The sequence below is a fragment of the Triticum urartu genome, chromosome 6A, assembly GCF_056163025.1.
Source record: "Triticum urartu cultivar PI428250 chromosome 6A, HENAU_Tu73, whole genome shotgun sequence".
Taxonomy (NCBI): Eukaryota; Viridiplantae; Streptophyta; class Magnoliopsida; order Poales; family Poaceae; genus Triticum; species Triticum urartu.
This window is the reverse complement of record NC_141878.1, coordinates 581235047-581260485: the sequence shown is the minus strand read 5'-3', so window position 1 is coordinate 581260485 and position 25439 is coordinate 581235047. Positions and strand designations below refer to the sequence as shown.

The following is a 25439-nucleotide window of genomic DNA, read 5'->3' as shown; positions in this document are numbered from 1 at the left end:
GAAGGTTATACAAACATAGAGTCATAGGCCAGGTGCTATGGTTGCTGCTCTGCTCCCCAAAAGGATTAATGCCATCTGCGCTTAGACCAAACCATACGCTCCTTGCGTCATCTGCAAACTCCTTCCCGTACTTTCTTTCGATTTTTCTCCACTGCGACCCGTCAGCGGGTACTCTCAACTTTCCGTCTTTCTTACGGTCTTCTCTATGCCATCGCATCGCCTTGGCATGCTCTTTGTTTTGGAACAAACATTTCAACCGTGGTATTATAGGAGCATACCACATCACCTTGGCAGGAATCTTCTTCCTGGGGCGCCGGCCCTCGACATCACCAGGGTCATCGCGGCTGATCTTATAGCGCAATGCACCACATACCGGGCAAGCATTCAAATCCTCGTACTCACCGCGGTACAGGATGCAATCATTAGGGCATGCATGTATCTTCTGCACCTCTAACCCTAGAGGGCAGACAGCCTTCTTTGCTTCGTACGTACTCTCGGGCAATTCGTTGTCCTTTGGAAGCATATCCTTTATCATTACCAGCAACTTTCCAAATCCCTTGTCAGATACACCATTCTCTGCCTTCCATTGCAGCAATTCCAGTGTGGTGCCCAGCTTTTTCTTGTCACCTACGCAATTCGGGTACAACAATTTTTTGTGATCCTCTAACATGCGCTGCAACTTCTTCTTCTCCAAATCACTTGCGCAGTTTCTCTTTGCATCGGCAATGGCCCGACCTAGATCATCAACGGGCTCATCTGATGCCTCTTCTTCAGCTTCTTCCCGCATTGCCGGCTCAGCTTCTTCCCGCATTACCGGCTCAGCTTCTTCCCCCATTGTTGTATCATCGTATTCAGGGAACCCATGGCCAGGATAGCTGTCGTCGTCCTCTTCTTCTTCATTGTCTTCCATCATAACCCCTCTTTCTCCGTGCTTGGTCCAAACATTATAATGGGGAATGAAACCGGACTTAAACAGGTGGACGTGAATGGTTCTTGACGTAGAGCAATTGTGACCATTCTTACAGCGAGCACATGGACAAGGCATAAAACCATCCGCCCGCTTGTTTGCCTCAGCCGCAAGCAGAAAAGTATGCACGCCCTCAACGAACTGGGGAGAGCATCGGTCATCGTACATCCATTGCCGGCTCATCTTCATTACACAACACCGAATAGACCAAATTAATACAAGTTCATACATAAAGTTCATACAACACTTAAATGCAACAAACAAATAACTCTCTAGCTAAAGCATTTAAATGCAACAACAAATACGATCAAGATCGCAACTAAGGTAACAATGGATCCAACAGCATAATGATACCAAGCCTCACTATCGATGGCATATTTTCTAATCTTTATAATCTTCAAGCGCATTTTCTCCATCTTGATCTTGTGATCATCGACGACATCGGCAACATGCAACTCCAATTCCATCTTCTCCCCTCAATTCTTTTCAATTTTTCTTTCCAGTACTCGTTTCCTCTTTCAACTAAATTTAACCTCTCGGCAATAGGGTCGGTTGGAATTTCCGGTTCACATACCTCCTAGAAAAAATTTCTATGTCAACTTGATGGGCATAATTTGTCATAAACACGAAATGCAACTAGTTTTAAAAGAGAATATACATACCACATCCGAATCATAACAAGGACTAGGGCCGACGGGGACGGATATCAAAACCATGGCACTATATGTATAACAAACAACGTACGTGTAAGATAATTATACGAGTAACTATATATCCAAATCACACAAACATCAATTTTTATATAAAATTTCATGAACAAGAGGCTCACCACAAGGTGGTGCCGGCGACGGGACGGTGCGGGCGATCGACGGTGGCTACGATGGAGATTTAGAAGGCACTAAGTAAACCACACCTACATATGCAAACTAAGTGTTATTTTTGACCTCAAATTGCATATAAATCAAATACTAGCACACACACACACACACATATATATATATATCCTCCCAAATTACTAAACTCACAAATTAATCACTATATAAAGCATTGCAAGAGCTAATCTAGCAATGAGAGATGAAAGGACAAAGTTGCTAACCTTTGTGATCATTTGAATGGATGGGGGCCTTCAAATCTTGACAAATTTTGGGCAAAATGTGTGATGAGCTCGAGAGGAAGAGGGGAAGAACAGAGAGGAGAGGGGAAAGGGGAAGAACAGAGCGAGCTCGGGTGGACGAAGGGTTTATGTAGGACGACCTTTAGTACCGGTTTGTGCCAAGAACCGGTACTAAGGGGCTGGAGGGGCCCCATTCTGACAACATCCTGCCACCACTCTCATTAGTACCGGTTCGTGGCACGAACCGGTTCTAAAGGTTCGCCACGAACCGGTACTAATGAAAGCGGCCCGGCTAGCCGTTGGAACCGGCACTAATGTATACATTAGTGCCGGCTCAAATATAAACCGGCACTAATGTGCTTCACGTTTGACCCTTTTTCTACTAGTGTTCCATCCCTCAAATTAAGTTTGTGCCTAATAAGTTGAGGCAACAAAAAAAAAGATACGAATGCCGCAATATGACTCTGAATTGGTGCTTTGCCTCGGCAACCTCCATAATATTATGGAACATGCTCCACACGCTTTATGGAGGCTATCAATATGACCACATACCCTCCTCTCTCCTCCCATTTTCCTTCCCCCTAATATCACCGAGGAAAGCCCGACAGCCCGCCTTATTTCCAACCATTTAATGATAAGTCAGCCCGTAATTATAAGAGAGAATTTCTTATTTGGCCCTTTCTTAAATTTTACTTCCCTTTTTGGCCCAAAATTTTCTGTTCTTCCCTTTTTGACACTCAAACTTCATTTTATTCTCTATGTGACACTTCCGTCAGTTTTGGCCACTAACGGTGTTAAGTCTGAACTAAAAAGACTGTTTTACCCCTAGTGTAGTTTGTGATCAGATTATTTATATACAAACACATGAATGATGTGATATGTTTTGTGGTGTTGAATAAACTAGATGATTCCTTCCGCGTTACTGCGGAAATTTTTATCATGGTAGAAATTAAATTCAACAAAATTATATGATTCAAATTTCAACAAATTTATGTGGTTCAAATATTCAATAGTAGTAATAGACCTAAAAATAGTAAAAATGAGGTTTCTTTGCGAGGAAAGAAAGAAAATTCAGTATAAGCAACAATTTCACATATTATTCTTATGTATAGCAATTAGGTTTGTAGCTAATCTTGTCTGATATGCATGCATCTCTTAGCTAGATAGCGTCCATTGGATACGTACCTAGGTTAATTAGAGGAAAAAACTAATCATGCTTGCCTGATGCGTACGTGCGCATACCAGCGATGACATGCACACACGCGCTGTGCTCTCGCTGGTGAGGCTGCCGGAAGACGTCGAGCGGGAGATCCTGGCGCGCGCGCCCGGCTTTGCCGACCTCTTGCAGTGCGGCGCCGCTGGCCGAAGGGCGGCTGCCACTGCTACTCCCTCTTCGGAAGCGACGCCACGGTGCGGAAGGTTCGCGGGTTCCGAGCATCGTCGACGCGCCGGGATGGCCGTCTGCAGCTTGCTCTCCGGCAGTATGTGCTAGCTAGAACGATTGGAATGCGTCCTGTTAGAAGTGCTCGTACATACTAGTACTACTAGCTAGTAAACGTTCAAGCAAAGGATCGATTAGGGATTCAGGAAGCCAGCTCTGTATTACGGTGCGTGCATCGTCCAGAGCTTGGTTCATCGATATTATCGTCGTCAGTTCATGGTCGCACCTCGTCATCAGAAAGTGTATTGCGTGAGCGCGCCGACGTGCATGTGGGAGATATAGTGAGTGTGGTTGACTTCGTCGAACATTATCTAGGAGCAACATCGACGCGCACGAGCACATGGCAAGCTCCAGCGACACAGGAGCGGTGCTACTGCTAGCGACATTACAGGTAGCACTCTCGATGCCCCCCCCCCCATCCTCTCTTTTATCTTGGTTGAGGCCCCTTCTCTTCTCTTTGTGATGACATACCATCACCAGAGGTAAAATTGTAATTGCACGTGCCAGTTAACACAGTTGGATGGAAAAATGGATGAAAATGTCAAATAGGGCATAAAATGAAGTTTGAGTGTCAAAAAAGGAAGAGAAATATTTTTTGAGCCAAAAAAAGAAACAAATTTTAAGAAAGGGCCAAATAAGGAATTCTCTCTAATTATAACCCATACCGCTCGTCTCGCTGGGAAGCGACGCAGGATGACCTCTACGGGATATACACAAATTTTTTTTGAGGGGTAGTAGTAGGCCTTTTTCTCTGTCAAGTGTCAACATCTTTGATCGGCTTCGAGAGGCCCCAAAAGCACTGCCGCCAGAGGCCCATACGTAATCCAGTTGGATGCGCTCGTGCACCCGCCGATGAATATTCAAATAGCCTGTCGTTCGAGAAGCAAACAAATTGTCTGGGTGGTGTAGTTGGTTATCACGTTAGTCTCACACACTAAAGGTCCCCAGTTCGAACCTGGGCTCAGACATCAATTCTTTTTCTTCCCTTTGCAATTTTTTTTGAGGGGATTCTCCTTTGCAACAAAATAATACTCCAATCTATAATCTACTCCTATATACGATCAATGGGTGGATTACCATTTTTGTATCATTTGTGTGCGTATGTGTGCGCTTAGTGTCAACCTACTTCCTTCCTTGTAATTAAGCATCAACTGTGGCTAGTCATTAGTAAACCTGAATTGCTGCTGATCCAAACGCCGACTGCAAGGGCGACCCATCACCCATGCATGTCTTCTCCTTCAAGTTCAATCCTTCCCGTGCTGTTCGTCTTCCCCATCGCAAGCGCGACGAGGACGAGTCACCCTATCTTCTGCCTGTACGGCATATCTTATCCTTCAGATGATTTGTTTTGACATTCCTTTGTTTTCGCAATTTCTCAAGATGAATTCTTCCTTGCCCGTTGCCACCCGTGACCCGTGAGTGCCAGTCGTCCAGGGTGATGCTCAGCACAGCTTCACAGTCCACGGCTGGCTGTCCATGAGCTCTTGCTCCTCTTAGTTATTTTCCTGTCTATAATTGATGTATGGGAGGCGATCCTATTGACTAATATTATTTGTAGCCATTAGTGCTAGCTCTGGAATGCCAGGGAAATCTAAGTGCTCCCTCCTGTGCATCATGTGATCTATTTGTAGGACTTGACCTGAAAGTTTTAGGTTATGTCAAATTATTCTTTTCAGTACGTGCCGTGGTGGGGTACTGCCTCTGTAACCACTACTTGTAACATCTGTAACAACATTCTCTCCTTCTAACTGAAATCAATGAAATACTGCACCGTCAGCATTTCGTCCAAAAAAAAGTACGTGCCGTGCACAATAGAGTGCAGTTTGGTGCTTCTATTCAGCTTTCCGGACGCGTCTCTCTCTCTCTCTCACCACGTTGGTTTGGCGCCTCTATTCAGCTCACCGACTCCGCCATGGTCTCGGTCTGATTTACGTACCATGCCAGGCTCATATATATGATCAAGTTCCACAACGTCTTAAGAACAGAATCGCAGAACCGCGTCCATACGAAGAGAAGGAGTTGTTCCGACGCCTCTCCGACCAGCCAGCTCTCCTCCCACACAAATTAGTGGTACATTATATATACCGACGAACTCAGCTAGCTAGTCAGATGCTGCTTAATGTTTTTCAATCGTCCATGCGATACGTTCTTGCAGTTTAATAAGATCAATCTGATGTCGTTTTCCGTTTAACTACTTCGTGCAGAGCATGCAGCTGGACAGGGCTACCGGTGTCGAGCACTTCACGATTTCTGCGAGGGCGCTGCAGATTCCGCGGTGCAAGGGCTGGCACCGGGCCAGTTTATGTGCACTTTCTAAGGGGGTGTTTGGTTCAGAAGTCCTAGGACTTTTTCTAGTCCAGGGACTAATCAAAAAAGACTCTCCAGTAGAGTCTTTTTCTAGTCCCTGTAGAAAAAATCCCTCCCGTTTGGTTCATAGGGACTTTTTAGAAACTTCTTCTAGTATCTGGGACTAAAAAGTCCCTGAACCAAACACCCCCTAACTGCAGCAAAGAAGACAAAAGGTTCAAGCCTCGAATCTTATACAATACTCATTTAATTTTACCATAGCGAATTTAGTGCCTTTGCCTTTGATGCTTTTCGCTACTTACTACTTATGAACTGTGGGTTGCAACGTGCAGGTTCTTCTCCGAAGACACTCAGTTCTATCGTGTCAATGAGTTGGAAATCCGAGGCAAGATACAGAGGAAGATGCTCTCACAAAGCACAACATATGCCGTATACTTGGTGTTCAAGCCAGCATATGTATACAATGAGTTCGATTTCCCATACGAGGTGACTTCCGTTGGTGTTACCGGGAGGGAGTCGACCCGGCAAGTTTGTGTGCAAGGTTGCAGAGGGAGTCTTAATTGTGACGCAAATCCTCCCGGAGAGGAAGTTCATTTCCCTCATGAAAAAGACGATGGTTGGATGGAGGTGGAGTTGGGTGAGTTCCGTAACGAGGAGTGTGACGGTGGTGAGGGGCGGAGCCAGGAATTTGATATAGGGGGGGGGGGGGGGGCGAGTTCCACACTTGAATTTTTACAAACCAATCAGCATCGATCCAGGCATAAAACAATTAGCACGTGAAAAAGGCCTACACTGAAATCATGTTTTCATTGATGTAAATACTTGAAGAAGATTACCAAATTGTCCATCTTTGACAAAGCAGATCAGTTTTTTTATTTAATATAGCAAAATTAGGTACACTGTAGTACCAATATTGATTCTAATCCAATTTTCATGTGCACCAACCAAGGATCATTCATGTTAGACAATTTTTTTTAGAGAGTTGAAGTTGAAGTTGATGAGAGAGGTCGTACCATCGAGCATAGAAGACGTCATGTTCACATAGCTGAGAGCATGAGGCCATGAACCAATTGGCTTGGAAATTTTATGAATTGATTCAGCTATCTTCCTCAGATCTACACAAACACAATTAGGCAATCGAGAAAATTCAAACTAGTTTTCAATGTCTGTCGTTCTACATCTCTTAAGACAAAAACTAATCTTTTTTTTTGAGAACCAATGAGTAACAAGCTACTCAATGGGTAGGATTACACTCAGCTAGAAACAGATCTTTAAGATTCTCCGGGACTGACCTTTTTTCCTCATCCGAGCGGCCGGCCAATGCACCTGTGGATCAACGAGGGAGTGCTTCCCTGTCGCCTTCCGCCCTTCCCTTCTCGACGGTAGCCGATCTACAGGCGGCCGGCTGCAGCGCGCGAGGAGGTGTTTTGGATCGCAAGAACTAGCAGATCGGAAACGAAGCGATTAGAGATGGAACGGTAGCGTCTTGAGCCTGGGTCCTTCTCTTCCACAGTGGGCTTTTTTTTATTCCTTCTACTGATATTTGGGCCTTCTCTCCCATGGATTACTACTAATTGCAGACAATTCATGGGCTTTGAGCCTTTGACTATGGGAGCCACAGGGGGGGCGAGACAGGCCACAAAGTGTCTGCGTACGCAAAAAAAGCTGCTATACCTAATCGCTATCAAGGGCCAACGTGATCGATAGGGGGGGTCTCGCCCCCCCTCGTCCCCCCTTGGAATCGTCCCTGGACTGGTGACGAGGTGTCCGTGAGCTTCATGGGAGAAAGCAAGTCTGGTCTTACCGTGCTGGGCATTGAGCTCAGAAGTAAGCAACAAAAGCCGACACAATTGTAGAATTACCATTAAGTAACCCGTGGGAGTTAAAACGATCTTTTTGAAGTGTCTTTGGTTACGTAAGTGATTTTTCGCTATGATGAAGTGTTTTGTTGATATATTGCGCATTATTGGATTGGCTTGCTGTAACATGACGTGTGTAGTTACCTTCATGGATCATCGACAATGGCATAAGTGATATTTTAATTACACATTGCGAAATGACTAAAACCTGAATGGAATGTTCCCTGGTATATATGATGAAAACATGGATGAAATTACCTTTCCAGATTACATTATTTTGTTTGCCCCTGGGAACACTTTATTCGTAATTCAGGTCATCGACAATAGAAGTCAGGAACACCAAAGACAAAAGAGATGAAAATGAAGGTAGGGGCTAATCTACTCGGAAAATGCCAACGGAGGCCGAGCTCCAGTGAGCTCGTTTTTATTTTTTATTTTTTTGAAACACGAAAAATTCCAAATTTATTTTTTGAACACACATGCACATGTATACTATGTATATGCAAAATTTCACAGTGTTATACGTTTACATGCGGCCTACAGGAAAAAGACAAATACACATTTTTTAATGGGCCTTTTATTTTTGTTATTGGGCCAGAAATTTGTTATTTTTGTACAGCCTACAAATCACAACATTTTTCGACGAAATTTAACACGTTCTTTCAGAATACATATAAGTTTTCATGATATTTTTTTCAGATTTTTTTGGAACTTTTAAATACGCTTTTTGATTTTTTTCAAAATACCGAGCTCACTGGAGCTCGGCCTCCAAAAATCCTCACTCCTAATCTACTACTCAACTCACAATGAAGAGACGAAATCGATGCAACTCACAAGTCACAGTGAAGAGGCGGAACTTGCCAGATTTCTTATGCTTGTTATAAAGAGCCTGTTGTCATGGTGCCAAGATTTAGGGTTCATATGTATGAGGAGCAGCAACAACAATTTATGTTCCTGTGAGGTGATTTCTTATGAAACACAAATCCCCCTTTTTAAAGCCACCCCCCTCCCCACAAAAAAAAGAGCGAATGAATAATCTATACAGATGATCTGAGTATATCATCTCTATCTTTGTTGAACATTACTACGACATGGCCTTTCAGATTGACCGCTTGTGTCATGTTTTAGATTTTTTTGCTACCTGATTTATTTAGTTTGCAAAAATTAATTTCTGAAGTTTGATTATTTGTGCTACAGGAGTTGGGTTTTCATACTTTCAGAATGTTGCTCTTGGTTTGCTTAGTCAGTGTGGTAGTTAGCCAGCGCTGGCTTAGTGCTAAGCTACCAGCCCTAACGGTAGCCAACGCGGCAAAGCACGCCTACCCCTCAAATGCCATCATTTGGGAGGAAATCTAAAGAGAGTTGTTGTGCACCATGTGATCTATTTGTAGGATTGACCTGAATTTTTTAAGAAACATCGAACAATACTTTTCAGTATATGTCGTGAACAATAGATTTCAGTTTGAACATGTCCCAATTACAACGATTTGATCTTGAAGTAACTATAGGGTTTTTTGGCTTGGCAACTAGCTCTAGTTTTTCGAGCACACATGCACAATATTTCTCGTTGAGAAGGCACCTGAACCAGGTATTGTGTGCAGCACCAAAGCCAGGATTTTTCTGTCACTTTGGTGAATGCTGCTCCATTCATGACAAATTATGTACTATAACTGTATTGATTGTTCTTCCATGCATATCGTTTCGGTATAAAGTAAAGAAATGTACGACAACGGCTCTGAATCCAACAATGTTCAATAACATCATTGTTTAGTTCTAATCTCGATACACCACACAACAAGACCAATTTTGAAAACCCCTCCTTCAGTCTCCTTTAGGCTCACAGACACCTCACCGTCGCAGGCTTCCCCATTCACTGGTAGAAAAAGGGCCTATAGTCCCGGTTCGTAAAGGCCTTTAGTCCCGGTTCCTGAACCGGGACTAAAGTGTCGGTACTAATGCCCCGACCCTTTAGTCCAGGTTCAATCCAGAACCGGGACTGATGGGCCTCCACGTGGGCAGTGCCGGCAGCCCAGGCAGGGGGGCCTTTGGTCCCGGTTGATGACATAAACCGGGACCAATAGGCTTCCACGCGTCAGCATCTGGCTGGAGCTGAGGTTTTTATTTTTTTTTAAAAAAAAGTGGCTGTTTTAGGGGTTTAGGGGGTTATTTTTAGGTTGTTATTAGCTAGCTAATAGAGAGAAGCGTCCTCTCTTATATCTTCATCCTTGGTTTACCTACGCTACTGCTATGTTCATTTCACCCGCAGATATATATATATATAATAACTCATGCATGCTCGCATCATACATCATCATATATAATAACAAGTCCTACTAATTAATCAAGCATCATCATACAACTTCTACTCATTATTAATAATAAGTCATACGATCATCATCCTCATAGTCATCGAACCCAACCCTACATAATTGTTCTTAGCACATGATCATCAGTATCAGGTAGGACCTAAACACACTTAAGGTAAAATAGCATAAAATAATATAGACCCTGACTCTCCATTATGAAGAATGGAGATCATCTTGTCTCCAATTCCTGCGCCTCGCTTCCTTTTGCTTCCAAGAAGCTCCTTACGACTGTCCATACATTTTTCCCATCCTTTGATTGTCATGTCTCCACTTTGCATAGTGCTCTCCAATTTGAGCATTCAATAAGAAAAATCAAATCGCCAAATAAAGTAGTATTCAAATTAGGATGCCTTCAATTATAAGAAAAAAATAAACTAGTTTTATTAATTTTCTTGCTAAAAATAAACTACTTCTATAGTAAAATAAACCAGTTTTATTAAATCAACTAGTTCAACTACTAAGCACTTACTATAAATAGAATAATGTAGTACTTACTAAAAATAAACAAGTTTACCTAGTTCTAACTAATTCCATTAAACACTTTCTAAGTAGTACTAATTACTAAAAGTTAATTATCGGGGAGGGGGGGTATGCTGACAACGACATACCCGATAACAAAAAATAAGAAGAGGAAGAAGAAAGGAAAAGAAGAAGAAAAAAAAGAAAAAAAAGGAGAAGAAGAAGGAATAATAGAGGAGAACAAGAAGAATTCTTCTTCTTCTCCTCTATTCCTTCTTCTTCTCTTCTTTTTTTTCTTCTTTTTCATCTTCTTATTTATTTCTCCTGTTATTTCTCTCCTCTTCTTCTTCTCCTTCTTCCTCTTCTTATTTTCATTTTTTCTCTCCTTCTTTTTCTTCTAAATATGAACATATACATAAATGACTTTGATCATACATAACGTTCAGATTCCTACACAATATGAACAAAATTACAACGGAAAAAAATAATAAACAAGTTTACCTAGTTCTAACTAATTCCATTAAACACTTTCTAAGTAGTATAATTACTAAAAGTTAATTATCGGGGAGGGGGGGTATGTCGACAACGACATACCCGATAACAAAAAATAAGAAGAGGAAGAAGAAGAAAAAAAGAGGAGAAGAAGAAAGGAAAAGGAGAAGAAAAAAAAGAAAAAAAAGGAGAAGAAGAAGGAATAATAGAGGAGAACAAGAAGAATTCTTCTTCTTCTTCTCCTCTATTCCTTCTTCTTCTCTTCTTTTTTTTCTTCTTTTTCATCTTCTTATTTATTTCTCCTGTTATTTCTCTCCTCTTCTTCTTCTCCTTCTTCCTCTTCTTATTTTCCTTTTTTCTCTCCTTCTTTTTCTTCTAAATATGAACATATACATAAATGACTTTGATCATACATAACGTTCAGATTCCTACACAATATGAACAAAATTACAACAGAAAAAAATAATAAACAAGTTTACCTAGTTCTAACCAATTCCATTAAACACTTTCTAAGTAGTACTAATTACTAAAAGTTAATTATCGGGGAGGGGGGGTATGTCGACAACGACATACCCGATAACAAAAAATAAGAAGAGGAAGAAGAAGAAAAAAAGAGGAGAAGAAGAAAGGAAGAGGAGAAGAAAAAAAAGAAAAAAAGGAGAAGAGGAAGGAATAATAGAGGAGAACAAGAAGAATTCTTCTTCTCCTCCTCTATTCCTTCTTCTTCTCTTCTTTTTTTCTTCTTTTTCATCTTCTTATTTATTTCTCCTGTTATTTCTCTCCTCTTCTTCTTCTCCTTCTTCCTCTTCTTATTTTCCTTTTTTCTCTCCTTCTTTTTCTTCTAAATATGAACATATACATAAATGACTTTGATCATACATAACGTTCAGATTCCTACACAATATGAACAAAATTACAATAGAAAAAAATAATAAACAAGTTTACCTAGTTCTAACCAATTCCATTAAACACTTTCTAAGTAGTACTAATTACTAAAAGTTAATTATCAGGGAGGGGGGGTATGTCGACAACGACATACCCGATAACAAAAAATAAGAAGAGGAAGAAGAAGAAAAAAAGAGGAGAAGAAGAAAGGAAGAGGAGAAGAAAAAAAAAAGAAAAAAAAGGACTTCTTCTCCTCTATTCCTTCTTCTTCTCTTCTTTTTTTTCTTCTTTTTCATCTTCTTATTTATTTCTCCTGTTATTTCTCTTCTCTTCTTCTTCTCCTTCTTCCTCTTCTTATTTTCCTTTTTTCTCTCCTTCTTTTTCTTCTAAATATGAACATATACATAAATGACTTTGATCATACATAACGTTCAGATTCCTACACAATATGAACAAAATTACAACAGAAAAAAATAATAAACAAATTTACCTAGTTCTAACTAATTCCATTAAACACTTTCTAAGTAGTACTAATTACTAAAAGTTAATTATCGGGGAGGGGGGGTATGTCGACAACGACATACCCGATAACAAAAAATAAGAAGAGGAAGAAGAAGAAAAAAAGAGGAGAAGAAGAAAGGAAGAGGAGAAGAAAAAAAAGAAAAAAAGGAGAAGAGGAAGGAATAATAGAGGAGAACAAGAAGAATTCTTCTTCTCCTCCTCTATTCCTTCTTCTTCTCTTCTTTTTTTCTTCTTTTTCATCTTCTTATTTATTTCTCCTGTTATTTCTCTCCTCTTCTTCTTCTCCTTCTTCCTCTTCTTATTTTCCTTTTTTCTCTCCTTCTTTTTCTTCTAAATATGAACATATACATAAATGACTTTGATCATACATAACGTTCAGATTCCTACACAATATGAACAAAATTACAACAGAAAAAAATAATAAACAAGTTTACCTAGTTCTAACTAATTCCATTAAACACTTTCTAAGTAGTACTAATTACTAAAAGTTAATTATCAGGGAGGGGGGGTATGTCGACAACGACATACCCGATAACAGAAAATAAGAAGAGGAAGAAGAAGAAAAAAAGAGGAGAAGAAGAAAGGAAGAGGAGAAGAAAAAAAAAAGAAAAAAAAGGAGAAGAAAAAGGAATAATAGAGCAGAACAAGAAGAATTCTTCTTCTTCTCCTCTATTCCTTCTTCTTCTCTTCTTTTTTTTCTTCTTTTTCATCTTCTTATTTATTTCTCCTGTTATTTCTCTCCTCTTCTTCTTCTCCTTCTTCCTCTTCTTATTTTCCTTTTTTCTCTCCTTCTTTTTCTTCTAAATATGAACATATACATAAATGTCTTTGATCATACATAACGTTCAGATTCCTACACAATATGAACAAAATTACAACAGAAAAAAATAATAAACAAATTTACCTAGTTCTAACTAATTCCATTAAACACTTTCTAAGTAGTACTAATTACTAAAAGTTAATTATCGGGGAGGGGGGTATGTCGACAACGACATACCCGATAACAAAAAATAAGAAGAGGAAGAAGAAGAAAAAAAGAGGAGAAGAAGAAAGGAAAAGGAGAAGAAAAAAAAGAAAAAAAAAGGAGAAGAAGAAGGAATAATAGAGGAGAACAAGAAGAATTCTTCTTCTCGTCCTCTGTTCCTTCTTCTTCTCTTCTTTTTTTTCTTCTTTTTCATCTTCTTATTTATTTCTCCTGTTATTTCTCTCCTCTTCTTCTTCTCCTTCTTCCTCTTCTTATTTTCCTTTTTTCTCTCCTTCTTTTTCTTCTAAATATGAACATATACATAAATGACTTTGATCATACATAACATTCAGATTCCTACACAATATGAACAAAATTACAACAGAAAAAAATAATAAACAAGTTTACCTAGTTCTAACTAATTCCATTAAACACTTTCTAAGTAGTACTAATTACTAAAAGTTAATTATCGGGGAGGGGGGGTATGTCGACAACGACATACCCGATAACAAAAAATAAGAAGAGGAAGAAGAAGAAAAAAAGAGGAGAAGAAGAAAGGAAGAGGAGAAGAAAAAAAAGAAAAAAAGGAAAAGAGGAAGGAATAATAGAGGAGAACAAGAAGAATTCTTCTTCTCCTCCTCTATTCCTTCTTCTTCTCTTCTTTTTTTTTTCTTCTTTTTCATCTTCTTATTTATTTCTCCTGTTATTTCTCTCCTCTTCTTCTTCTCCTTCTTCCTCTTCTTATTTTCCTTTTTTCTCTCCTTCTTTTTCTTCTAAATATGAACATATACATAAATGACTTTGATCATACATAACATTCAGATTCCTACACAATATGAACAAAATTACAACAGAAAAAAATAATAAACAAGTTTACCTAGTTCTAACTAATTCCATTAAACACTTTCTAAGTAGTACTAATTACTAAAAGTTAATTATCGGGGAGGGGGGGTATGTCGACAACGACATACCCGATAACAAAAAATAAGAAGAGGAAGAAGAAGAAAAAAAGAGGAGAAGAAGAAAGGAAGAGGAGAAGAAAAAAAAGAAAAAAAGGAAAAGAGGAAGGAATAATAGAGGAGAACAAGAAGAATTCTTCTTCTCCTCCTCTATTCCTTCTTCTTCTCTTCTTTTTTTTTTCTTCTTTTTCATCTTCTTATTTATTTCTCCTGTTATTTCTCTCCTCTTCTTCTTCTCCTTCTTCCTCTTCTTATTTTCCTTTTTTCTCTCCTTCTTTTTCTTCTAAATATGAACATATACATAAATGACTTTGATCATACATAACGTTCAGATTCCTACACAATATGAACAAAATTACAACAGAAAAAAATAATAAACAAGTTTACCTAGTTCTAACTAATTCCATTAAACACTTTCTAAGTAGTACTAATTACTAAAAGTTAATTATCGGGGAGGGGGGGTATGTCGACAACGACATACCCGATAACAAAAAATAAGAAGAGGAAGAAGAAGAAAAAAAGAGGAGAAGAAGAAAGGAAGAGGAGAAGAAAAAAAAAGAAAAAAAAAGGAGAAGAAGAAGGAATAATAGAGGAGAACAAGAAGAATTCTTCTTCTTCTCCTCTATTCCTTCTTCTTCTCTTCTTTTTTTTCTTCTTTTTCATCTTCTTATTTATTTCTCCTGTTATTTCTCTCCTCTTCTTCTTCTCCTTCTTCCTCTTCTTATTTTCCTTTTTTCTCTCCTTCTTTTTCTTCTAAATATGAACATATACATAAATGACTTTGATCATACATAACGTTCAGATTCCTACACAATATGAACAAAATTACAACAGAAAAAAATAATAAACAAATTTACCTAGTTCTAACTAATTCCATTAAACACTTTCTAAGTAGTACTAATTACTAAAAGTTAATTATCGGGGAGGGGGGTATGTCGACAACGACATACCCGATAACAAAAAATAAGAAGAGGAAGAAGAAGAAAGGAAAAGGAGAAGAAAAAAAAGAAAAAAAGGAGAAGAGGAAGGAATAATAGAGGAGAACAAGAAGAATTCTTCTTCTCCTCCTCTATTCCTTCTTCTTCTCTTCTTTTTTTTCTTCTTTTTCATCTTCTTATTTATTTCTCCTGTTATTTCTCTCCTCTTCTTCTTCTCCTTCTTCCTCTTCTTATTTTCCTTTTTTCTCTCCTTCTTTTTCTTCTAAATATGAACATATACATAAATGACTTTGATCATACATAACGTTCAGATTCCTACACAATATGAACAAAATTACAACAGAAAAAATAATAAACAAGTTTACCTAGTTCTAACTAATTCCATTAAACACTTTCTAAGTAGTACTAATTACTAAAAGTTAATTATCGGGGAGGGGGGGTATGTCGACAACGACATACCCGATAACAAAAAATAAGAAGAGGAAGAAGAAGAAAAAAAGAGGAGAAGAAGAAAGGAAGAGGAGAAGAAAAAAAAGAAAAAAAGGAAAAGAGGAAGGAATAATAGAGGAGAACAAGAAGAATTCTTCTTCTCCTCCTCTATTCCTTCTTCTTCTCTTCTTTTTTTTTTCTTCTTTTTCATCTTCTTATTTATTTCTCCTGCTATTTCTCTCCTCTTCTTCTTCTCCTTCTTCCTCTTCTTATTTTCCTTTTTTCTCTCCTTCTTTTTCTTCTAAATATGAACATATACATAAATGACTTTGATCATACATAACATTCAGATTCCTACACAATATGAACAAAATTACAACAGAAAAAAATAATAAACAAGTTTACCTAGTTCTAACTAATTCCATTAAACACTTTCTAAGTAGTACTAATTACTAAAAGTTAATTATCGGGGAGGGGGGGTATGTCGACAACGACATACCCGATAACAAAAAATAAGAAGAGGAAGAAGAAGAAAAAAAGAGGAGAAGAAGAAAGGAAGAGGAGAAGAAAAAAAAGAAAAAAAGGAAAAGAGGAAGGAATAATAGAGGAGAACAAGAAGAATTCTTCTTCTCCTCCTCTATTCCTTCTTCTTCTCTTCTTTTTTTTTCTTCTTTTTCATCTTCTTATTTATTTCTCCTGTTATTTCTCTCCTCTTCTTCTTCTCCTTCTTCCTCTTCTTATTTTCCTTTTTTCTCTCCTTCTTTTTCTTCTAAATATGAACATATACATAAATGACTTTGATCATACATAACGTTCAGATTCCTACACAATATGAACAAAATTACAACAGAAAAAAATAATAAACAAGTTTACCTAGTTCTAACTAATTCCATTAAACACTTTCTAAGTAGTACTAATTACTAAAAGTTAATTATCGGGGAGGGGGGGTATGTCGACAACGACATACCCGATAACAAAAAATAAGAAGAGGAAGAAGAAGAAAAAAAGAGGAGAAGAAGAAAGGAAGAGGAGAAGAAAAAAAAAGAAAAAAAAGGAGAAGAAGAAGGAATAATAGAGGAGAACAAGAAGAATTCTTCTTCTTCTCCTCTATTCCTTCTTCTTCTCTTCTTTTTTTTCTTCTTTTTCATCTTCTTATTTATTTCTCCTGTTATTTCTCTCCTCTTCTTCTTCTCCTTCTTCCTCTTCTTATTTTCCTTTTTTCTCTCCTTCTTTTTCTTCTAAATATGAACATATACATAAATGACTTTGATCATACATAACGTTCAGATTCCTACACAATATGAACAAAATTACAACAGAAAAAAAATAAACAAATTTACCTAGTTCTAACTAATTCCATTAAACACTTTCTAAGTAGTACTAATTACTAAAAGTTAATTATCGGGGAGGGGGGTATGTCGACAACGACATACCCGATAACAAAAAATAAGAAGAGGAAGAAGAAGAAAAAAAGAGGAGAAGAAGAAAGGAAGAGGAGAAGAAAAAAAAGAAAAAAAAAGGAGAAGAAGAAGGAATAATAGAGGAGAACAAGAAGAATTCTTCTTCTTCTCGTCTATTCCTTCTTCTTCTCTTCTTTTTTTTTCTTCTTTTTCATCTTCTTATTTATTTCTCCTGTTATTTCTCTCCTCTTCTTCTTCTCCTTCTTCCTCTTCTTATTTTCCTTTTTTCTCTCCTCTTTTTCTTCTAAATATGAACATATACATAAATGAGTTTGATCATACATAACGTTCAGATTCCTACACAATATGAACAAAATTACAACAGAAAAAAATAATAAACAAGTTTACCTAGTTCTAACTAATTCCATTAAACACTTTCTAAGTAGTACTAATTACTAAAAGTTAATTATCGGGGAGGGGGGGTATGTCGACAACGACATACCCGATAACAAAAAATAAGAAGAGGAAGAAGAAGAAGAAAAGAGGAGAAGAAGAAAGGAAAAGGAGAAGAAAAAAAAGAAAAAAAAAGGAGAAGAAGAAGGAATAATAGAGGAGAACAAGAAGAATTCTTCTTCTTCTCCTCTATTCCTTCTTCTTCTCTTCATTTTTTTTCTTCCTTTTCATCTTCTTATTTATTTCTCCTGTTATTTCTCTCTTCTTCTTCTTCTCCTTCTTCCTCTTCTTATTTTCCTTTTTTCTCTCCTTCTTTTTCTTCTAAATATGAACATATACATAAATGACTTTGATCATACATAACGTTCAGATTCCTACACAATATGAACAAAATTACAACAGAAAAAAAAATAATAATTCTATGAACAAAATAAAAATTCTATGAACAAAATTACAACAAAAAAATCATAAAAATTCTATGAAAAAATTGACATATTATTTGCATATATATGAACACACAAACTTTTGCATATGCAACAATAATATCATGAAAAAAATGTATGAACAGAAAAAAATTCTAACTTTTGCATCTAAACTATACATCTAAATTAACTATACATCCTAACTATACAACTAAATTAACTATACATTCTAAATTAGGAAATTACGCAAGCCGGGGCGGCGATCGACGAGGAGGGGCACGGCGTCGGCGGCGAGGAGGCAGGGGGGCAGGGGCGGCGACGGCGACGGCGTGGTCGGGGGCGACGGCAGGGGCGGCGGACGGCGACGGTGAGGGGCACGGCGTCAGCAGCGAGGAGCCAGGGGGCACGGGGCGGCGACGGCGACGGCGAGGCACGGGCGACGGCGACGGCGCGGTCGGGGGCGACGGCAGGGGCGGCGAACGGCGTTGGGGCAGCCTGGCGGCGTCGATGTGCTCGACGTCGTCGGGGGCAACTGCGAGGGAAATGTGAAAATCTCCCAAGTCTTTACTTATATAGCAAAGCCATTGGTACCGGTTCGTGGCACAAACCGGGACCAATGCACCCCTTTCGTCCCGGTTTGTGCCACGAACCGGGACCAAAGACCACTTTTCGGCAGCCCAAATGGCGGGAAGCGGCGGCCTTTAGTCCCGGTTGGTGCCACGAACCGGGACCAAAGGCTCCCTTTCATCCCGGTTGGTGCCACCAACCGGGACCAAATGGCGTGTACTGCAATTGCCGCGGTGCGTTGGGATGTTTAGTCCCAGCTCGCTAGCCGAGAAAGGCTTAGAGTGGTTTATAAGCCCTGCGGAGCCGACCAAAGGGGACCCTGTGGTTCCGGTTCATGCCACAAACCGGGACCAAAGGTGGTGGGCCAGGAGCCAGGCCCATTGGTCCTGGTTCGTCCCACCAACCAGGACCAATGGCCCACGTGGCCCGGCCGGCCCCCTGGGCTCATGAACCGGGTCCAATGCCCCCATTGGTCCCGGTTCTAGATTGAACCGGGACTAATGAGCTGACCCGGCCTGGACCGTTGCCCCCTTTTTTATTAGTGATTGTAGAACTCGCCCAACTCGACCTCCATCTAGTCGTTGGCCCTTTTCCAAGGGACCATGACGTCATCTGTGAGACAATAGCTATGAGGCAGTCGGCTTTCCCAACTTGACTTCAAAATATGTTTGCGAGGTACGCCGTCATCCCCATCCTCCATGTAGGCTTGGAGGCAAACTTGCCGTTTTGAGCTAGTGCCTCCATAGCTAATGGATGCCTCTTGAAACGGGAAATCCATCATGGTGTACCCATCGGCTAGCTTGAACAGCATGTAAGCAGCGTACATGGAGTTTCGGCAGAGCATTCTGCTATGTATTTTGCCACGGATTTCCAATGACCAAACTCCCCGAAGTTGAGCTGCTTCACGGAAGATGCCGCAAATTAATACGAGGGTATATATGGTTAGTGGTGACTAAAATAGGTTTTCCCCAAATACCCATTGAAACGACTTTGAACCTCGTGTTTCCTTGGATCTCATCATAACAGAGGTCGATCCATTCCCAGCATGATCGGGTCTCGCCCTTCGAAATATTGAGCGCCCTTGCCGAAAGCATGTAGCACTTGGCGCCAGTAGCCCTGTCCAGCCGCATGCTCTGCACCAAAGAAAGAAAGCCGGTAGATGGATCGATCCATCACCCAATTTTGGAATTTGAATCAAGCTAAGAAGGAAGCAGCTAGCCCTCTGCTACGTAAATGGGTTGAGGATGATACATATAGGATCTGTACGTACCACGAGCTTGCCTGGGAGGAGCGCCGGTTGGTCGGAGAGGCGTCGGAACAAGCCCTTCTTGTTCTCAGACGGCGGCGCGCGGCGGAGCACGCTTTTAGCGAGCTGTGGGAGGTAGCGGGGCAGGAAGCAGGACCAGACGGCGTCGGAGTCCGCCGCAGCGAGGAAGGCCCGGGAGACGGCGGCACAGCGTCCCGCGTCAGGCGGCGACGTGAGGGAGACGATCGACGCGAGGAGCTCCGCCGGCAGGCGCGAGATCTCGCTGCCGTCAGCATCCATGAAGGGATGGATCCCTACCTGTTGCTCGCTCGCGGCGATCTGGTTACGTTGGACGCTGCTAGATCGGAGGAGACGTACAGGATGCTGCGAATTGCTTCGTTGGGTTGGACTTTGGAGGCGATTCGATTGTATTTTTTTTAGACAAACTGTAAAGCTTTATTAGATCGTCACAATGTTTACAGGGACGAAATCAAGTTCGTTGGGCTGGCCTAACCAAGTATGGCGGCCAGTCCCAAAAGATAAAGCGTGCTTTGTCAGTTTGTGGGCCTCGATATTCGAACTCCTAAATTCATGAATAATATTACACGTTTCAAAAGACGATCTATATTGGAAAATCTCCTGCACAATTGCACCGTAGCTCCCTTTGTAATGCTGATGGATATCGTCGACGGCCACATTGCAATCCGATGCCACATAGATCCTTCGAACGTAGAGATCATCAGATAAAGCCAGTGCCTCCCTGATGGCAAGCGTTTCCAGAATGCCAGGATCTGATAAATTGGGAAAACCACCACCGATGCTCCCAAGAAAACATCATCACGATCTCTGCAAACAGCTGCCACGGCTCCACGCGATCGTCCCACTGCTGCGTCTACATTGGGTTTAACTAGCCCATCCGGAGGTGCAATCCAATGGTTTGGGCGGCGTTGGGGCGGCCCCCTTCTGACCACTCCAGGCTGCTGTAGAGATTTTAGGTCTGCTATGTATGATGTAACAAAGCTGTTGATGGTAAAGGGTGTCTGGAAAATATCCTCGTACATGGCCTTTCTCCGTGAACTCCACAACGCCCATAGGGTGACCACAAAATTAAGGAAATCCTCCTGTTGGTTGAGAGCTTCATACATTACGAACAACCACCTCTTTGGATTTTCCTCTCTGCAAGTACTCAGTTTATCCAAAACAGTTTCCTTTGAGAGTGCCCAAGTGCTCCTGGAGACCGAGCAGTCCATCAAGGCATGTCGCCAAGTATCGACTGCCCCGCAAAGGCAACAAGCCCTGGAAGATGACATGTTTCTGTAGTGGAGAAGTGCAGCTGTGGGAATAGAGTTTCTAGCGAGCCTCCACAGGAAAAACTTCAACTTGGAGGGAACCCTGATCCGCCAAAGATCAGTCCAGCCTTGGTCGGCACCCTGGGAGTCGGAGGAGCCTCCTTGCTCGTACAGCCATGCCTCCCGGCCCAGCTTTGTCCGTTGAATCATCCGATACGCTGAACGCACTGAAAAAAAATACCCTTTCGATCCTCGGACCAAGCCCAAAAGTCATTTATCTGTCTTGTGCATAGAGGAATTTGTAAGATGGCCTCAGCGTCTATCGGTATAAACACCGAGCGCACCAAGTTCTCGTTCCAGGTGGACGAGGTATGGTCGATCAGCTCCGCCACCTTCCTCGGTGGATCAGGGATCAAGGAAGCAATCGGCCTTCTCGCCTGTGATCTCGGCAGCCAGTTGTCCTCCCAGATATTGGTTGATTCCCCATCTCCGATCCTGCGCACCAAGCCCTGGACCATAATGTCCCGGCCATCCAGGATGGCTCGCCTGATCTGCAAGGGGTGTGATCCCAAGGTTGCACCGAAGATATCTGTATCAGGATGGTAGACTGCTTTCAGGATCCTCGCGCTCAAAGACAAGGGGTTTTGCAACATGCGCCCGGACTGCCGAGCTAAGAGGGCCAAGTTAAAGATCTCCATGTCTCGAAAACCAAGGCCTCCAAGGTTCTTTGGTAATGTCATCACGTCCCAAGCCACCCAGCTAGGTTTCCTCTTGCCCTGTTTGCTCCCCCACCAGAATTGCCTGATTAGCGAAGTAACACTCTCGCATAGGCCTCGAGGAAGACGGAAGCATGCCATAGAATATACTGGAATTGCTTGAGCAACCGCCTTGATTAGTACTTCTTTCCCTGCGGAGGATAAAAGTTTCTCCATCCAACCTTTCACCTTTTCCCAAACACAATCCCGCAAGTACTTAAAAGTCCCATTCTTCGAGTGTCCGACCTCCGTTGGCATACCCAGGTACCTGTCACTGAGTGACTCATTTTGTACATTCAGAATATTCTTCGTATCCTCTCTAACCTGTTGCGGGCAGCCTCTGCTGAAAAAGATTGATGACTTATCGTGATTTATCCTCTGTCCCGAAGCCAAACAGTATGTGTCCAGTAGGTTTGATACCGCTAAGGCGATTCGATTGTAGGATTGAGCCAAACTGATCGCAGTGCCACAAGAAGATACGGCCCAGCCCATGATTACATGCAATTAGCTCCGACTTTTCTCCACGACCTGTTTTTTTTCTTCGCGACAGCTAACAGCTCCATGACAAATTTCTGCCTTAAGACAAGGCAGGTTTTTGGCACGATATTTCAACACTTTTTTTTTGCGGCAACAGAACTTGTATTACTCAATCACAATGTCCTTACAATCACTTTGAGCTAGTTCCAAAACCTCTACTGGACCAGACCCTAGCCAAGTCATAGTCCGACCTTCAACTCTAGCAAAGCTAGCTAGTCTATCACTTACTTTATTTTGTAGTCTAGAAACATGAGTAATAGAAGTCTGCCTAAGACTTAAAAGAAGTCTGATTTCATTCATCAGGGAAGCATAAATTGAGCGATCAATGTCGCACATGAGATCATAGACACAGCCATGCTCGAGTCCATCTCAATGGCTATAGCAAGATCAGATCGCTGTAACGCCAGAGACAGTCCTTCCATGCACGCACACAGCTCCGCCTCCAAAGCATCTCTACAAGACCATAGTGCTCTGCAAGCCGAAAAAATGATGGAGCCCATATTATCTCGCAGAGTCATCCCTGCAACTGCACTAGAACTTGATACAAAGGAGCCGTCCGTATTTAGTTTAACCCAATCAAGTACTGGAGGGACCCAAGCTAAATCCTTCTCTGGCGCGGCAACACTAGGTTGTCTGGCGGCCCGGTCGAGCGTAATGATCGACTTTCCTTTCACTGGATCTGCATGTGGGTTCAGCTTAATGCACAACAACTCTTCTCTGTACCTCTGAAGAAAACAGATTGACACTTGCATGGGCGGCGCTGGTTTGTAGTGAACTAATTCATTACGGATGTACCAGGTTCTCCAGAAAATTAGCAACATCAATATACGATCAAACTCACCAAGTGGAGCCAGAGCATGAAGAAGCCATTCTTTCCCATTAGGACTAATCGATTCAATTGCCGGCAGATTCCACACCTTGGCCATAGCCAGGTACAGATCACGACCAAATTGACATCTCAAAAACGGGTGATAATTGTCCTCTTCCTCCACACCACAAACTGGGCATCTGCTGGACTGCTCTAGGCCTATCCTATTCTTATTCTTCCACGTCGGGAGCGCATTTGTTGCTAGTCGCCATGCAAAATTACGCACAGTGGGCGGAACCCCGCTCTTCCATATGTACTGCCAGCAAGGTCTACTTCCATTTGCCAAAGTACTAGAAGAAACTGTTGTACCCCTATGTGCCTCCTCAAACGCCAGCATATACGCTGATTTAACCGTGAAGACACCAAGATTACCAGGACCCCAAGCAATCACATTATCGCTCAATCTTGGAGAAGCCCGTATTTTTAAGATTTCCTCAACATCAGCCGGACATAAAATTGTGCTAGCAGTGCATAGTTCCATCAGCCATTATTATTCAGAAGGTCTGTTAGGAACCGGATACGGCAAGTTTCCCGTTGAGATATTGGTTTATAAGAGAAAGGTCGGGGAATCCAGTTATGTCTCCAGACCCTGATGCTTCTTCCATTGCCAACCCTCCATATCAATCCTTTTTTTAAGAGATTAAGTCCATGACTTATAGCTTGCCAAGTAGATGATGCGTTTCCAGTAAAGACCTATCCTCTAAGTTACCTTGCGGATAGTATCTTGCCTTGAGCACACGAGCACACGAGCACACAAACTTTCAGGTTTGGAAAGAAGTCGCCAAGCCTGACGGGCCAACAGAGCTTGGTTGAACATCCGGAAATCACGGAATCCCACACCTCCTTTATCTTTGGGCTCTAACAAATAATCCCAACCCCTCCAATGAACTTTCCTTTTCCCTTTCTTGGACCCCCAATAGAAATTTCTCACCATCCTCGTAAGATCATCACATACTGAGTAGGGAAGTTTAAAAACACCCATAATATACATCGGCAGCGCTAGGGCCACCGACTTGATAAGAGCTTCCCTACCCGGCTGGGCTAGAAAACCATCACCCCACTGAATTAAACGCTTTGTCAGACTCGCCTGAAGGTTCTGAAAGCGTCCCTTTGACATACGTCCCTCCGGTGTTGGAAGACCAAGATACTTCTCCTCGAACACCAAGCTCGTAACATTCAGAGCTTCCCTAACCTGCTCCTGTAACATGGTCGGGCAAGCAGTACCAAAAAATATTGAGCACTTATTATAGTTCAGACTCTGACCGGTGGCCTCACCATATAAGTCCAATGCTGCCTTCACTTCTCCCTTGATCTCTAGATGCCTCAAAGAACAACAAAGTATCATAAGCAAAAAGCAAGTGTGATATGCCCGTTCTGCACACCTTAACTGGGGTAATGTCTCCCGTACGTACTCTACTTTTCAAAATAGCTGACAAGCCATCCGCCACAAACAAGAATAAAAAAGGTGAAAGGGGATCACCCTGCCGAAGACCACGCGCCGGTGCAAATGAATCCTAGAGGGTTCCGTTTAATTTGACAGAATATCTCACCGATGTGACACACGTCATTATCCAATCAATCCATCGCTGAGAGAAACCCAAATTTTGCATCACTCGCTTCAAGAAGCCCCAATCCACCCTATCATATGCCTTTGACAGGTCAAGCTTATAAGCACAGAAGCTTTTTGTAGGATCCTTCTCCTGCTTGATAAAGTGAATGCACTCAAAAGCCACCAATGCATTATCAGTGATCATCCTCCCTGGAATAAAGGCACTTTGCTATGGAGAAATTAAGTCATCCAGAAGGGGTCTCAACCTATTAACAAGGCACTTAGAAATAACTTTATATATCACATTATAGAGACTAATGGGCCTGTAATCAGACATTTTTATGGGGTTAGAAATTTTTGGAATAAGAACAATACACGTGGAATTTACCCCCTCGGGCATAATACCCGTCATGAAGAAATCCTTCACCGCAGCAAGGACACCGTCCTTTAGTATGCTCCAGTTTCGCTGAAAAAACCTTGCTGGATATCCATCCGGCCCCGGTGCCTTTAGGGGACCAATCTGGAATAAAGCATCCGCAATTTCTTTATCTGTGAAAGGTGCACATAATAACTTGATATTGTCTTCATCCGACACCATAGCATCAAGAAGATCAAGTACTGGAGAAGCATCAAGCGAGGGGTCCGCTGAGA

The 25439-nt window shown here is 41.3% G+C and overlaps 1 protein-coding gene, 1 non-coding gene and 1 pseudogene across 2 annotated transcripts; 2 read left to right on the top strand and 1 right to left on the bottom strand.

The window, feature by feature from the left end:
- The first annotated feature begins 4416 nt into the window (after window positions 1-4416).
- Window positions 4417-4490, top strand: TRNAV-CAC (transfer RNA valine (anticodon CAC)). Its single transcript has one exon. It is a non-coding gene; the product is annotated as a tRNA-Val (tRNA).
- A 1048-nt stretch (window positions 4491-5538) lies between these two features.
- LOC147966616 (F-box protein PP2-B11-like) lies at window positions 5539-7685 on the top strand. The gene is made up of 4 exons (XM_087530890.1): window positions 5539-5592; window positions 5727-5845; window positions 6162-6494; window positions 7583-7685. Exons 2-4 carry the CDS (start codon window positions 5730-5732, stop codon window positions 7683-7685), a joined length of 552 nt encoding a protein of 183 aa, XP_087387016.1. The 5' UTR covers window positions 5539-5592; window positions 5727-5729.
- Window positions 7686-9448: 1763 nt separating this feature from the next.
- On the bottom strand, window positions 9449-20090 carry LOC125517014 (F-box protein PP2-B11-like; annotated as a pseudogene).
- Between the last annotated feature and the right edge of the window lie 5349 nt (window positions 20091-25439).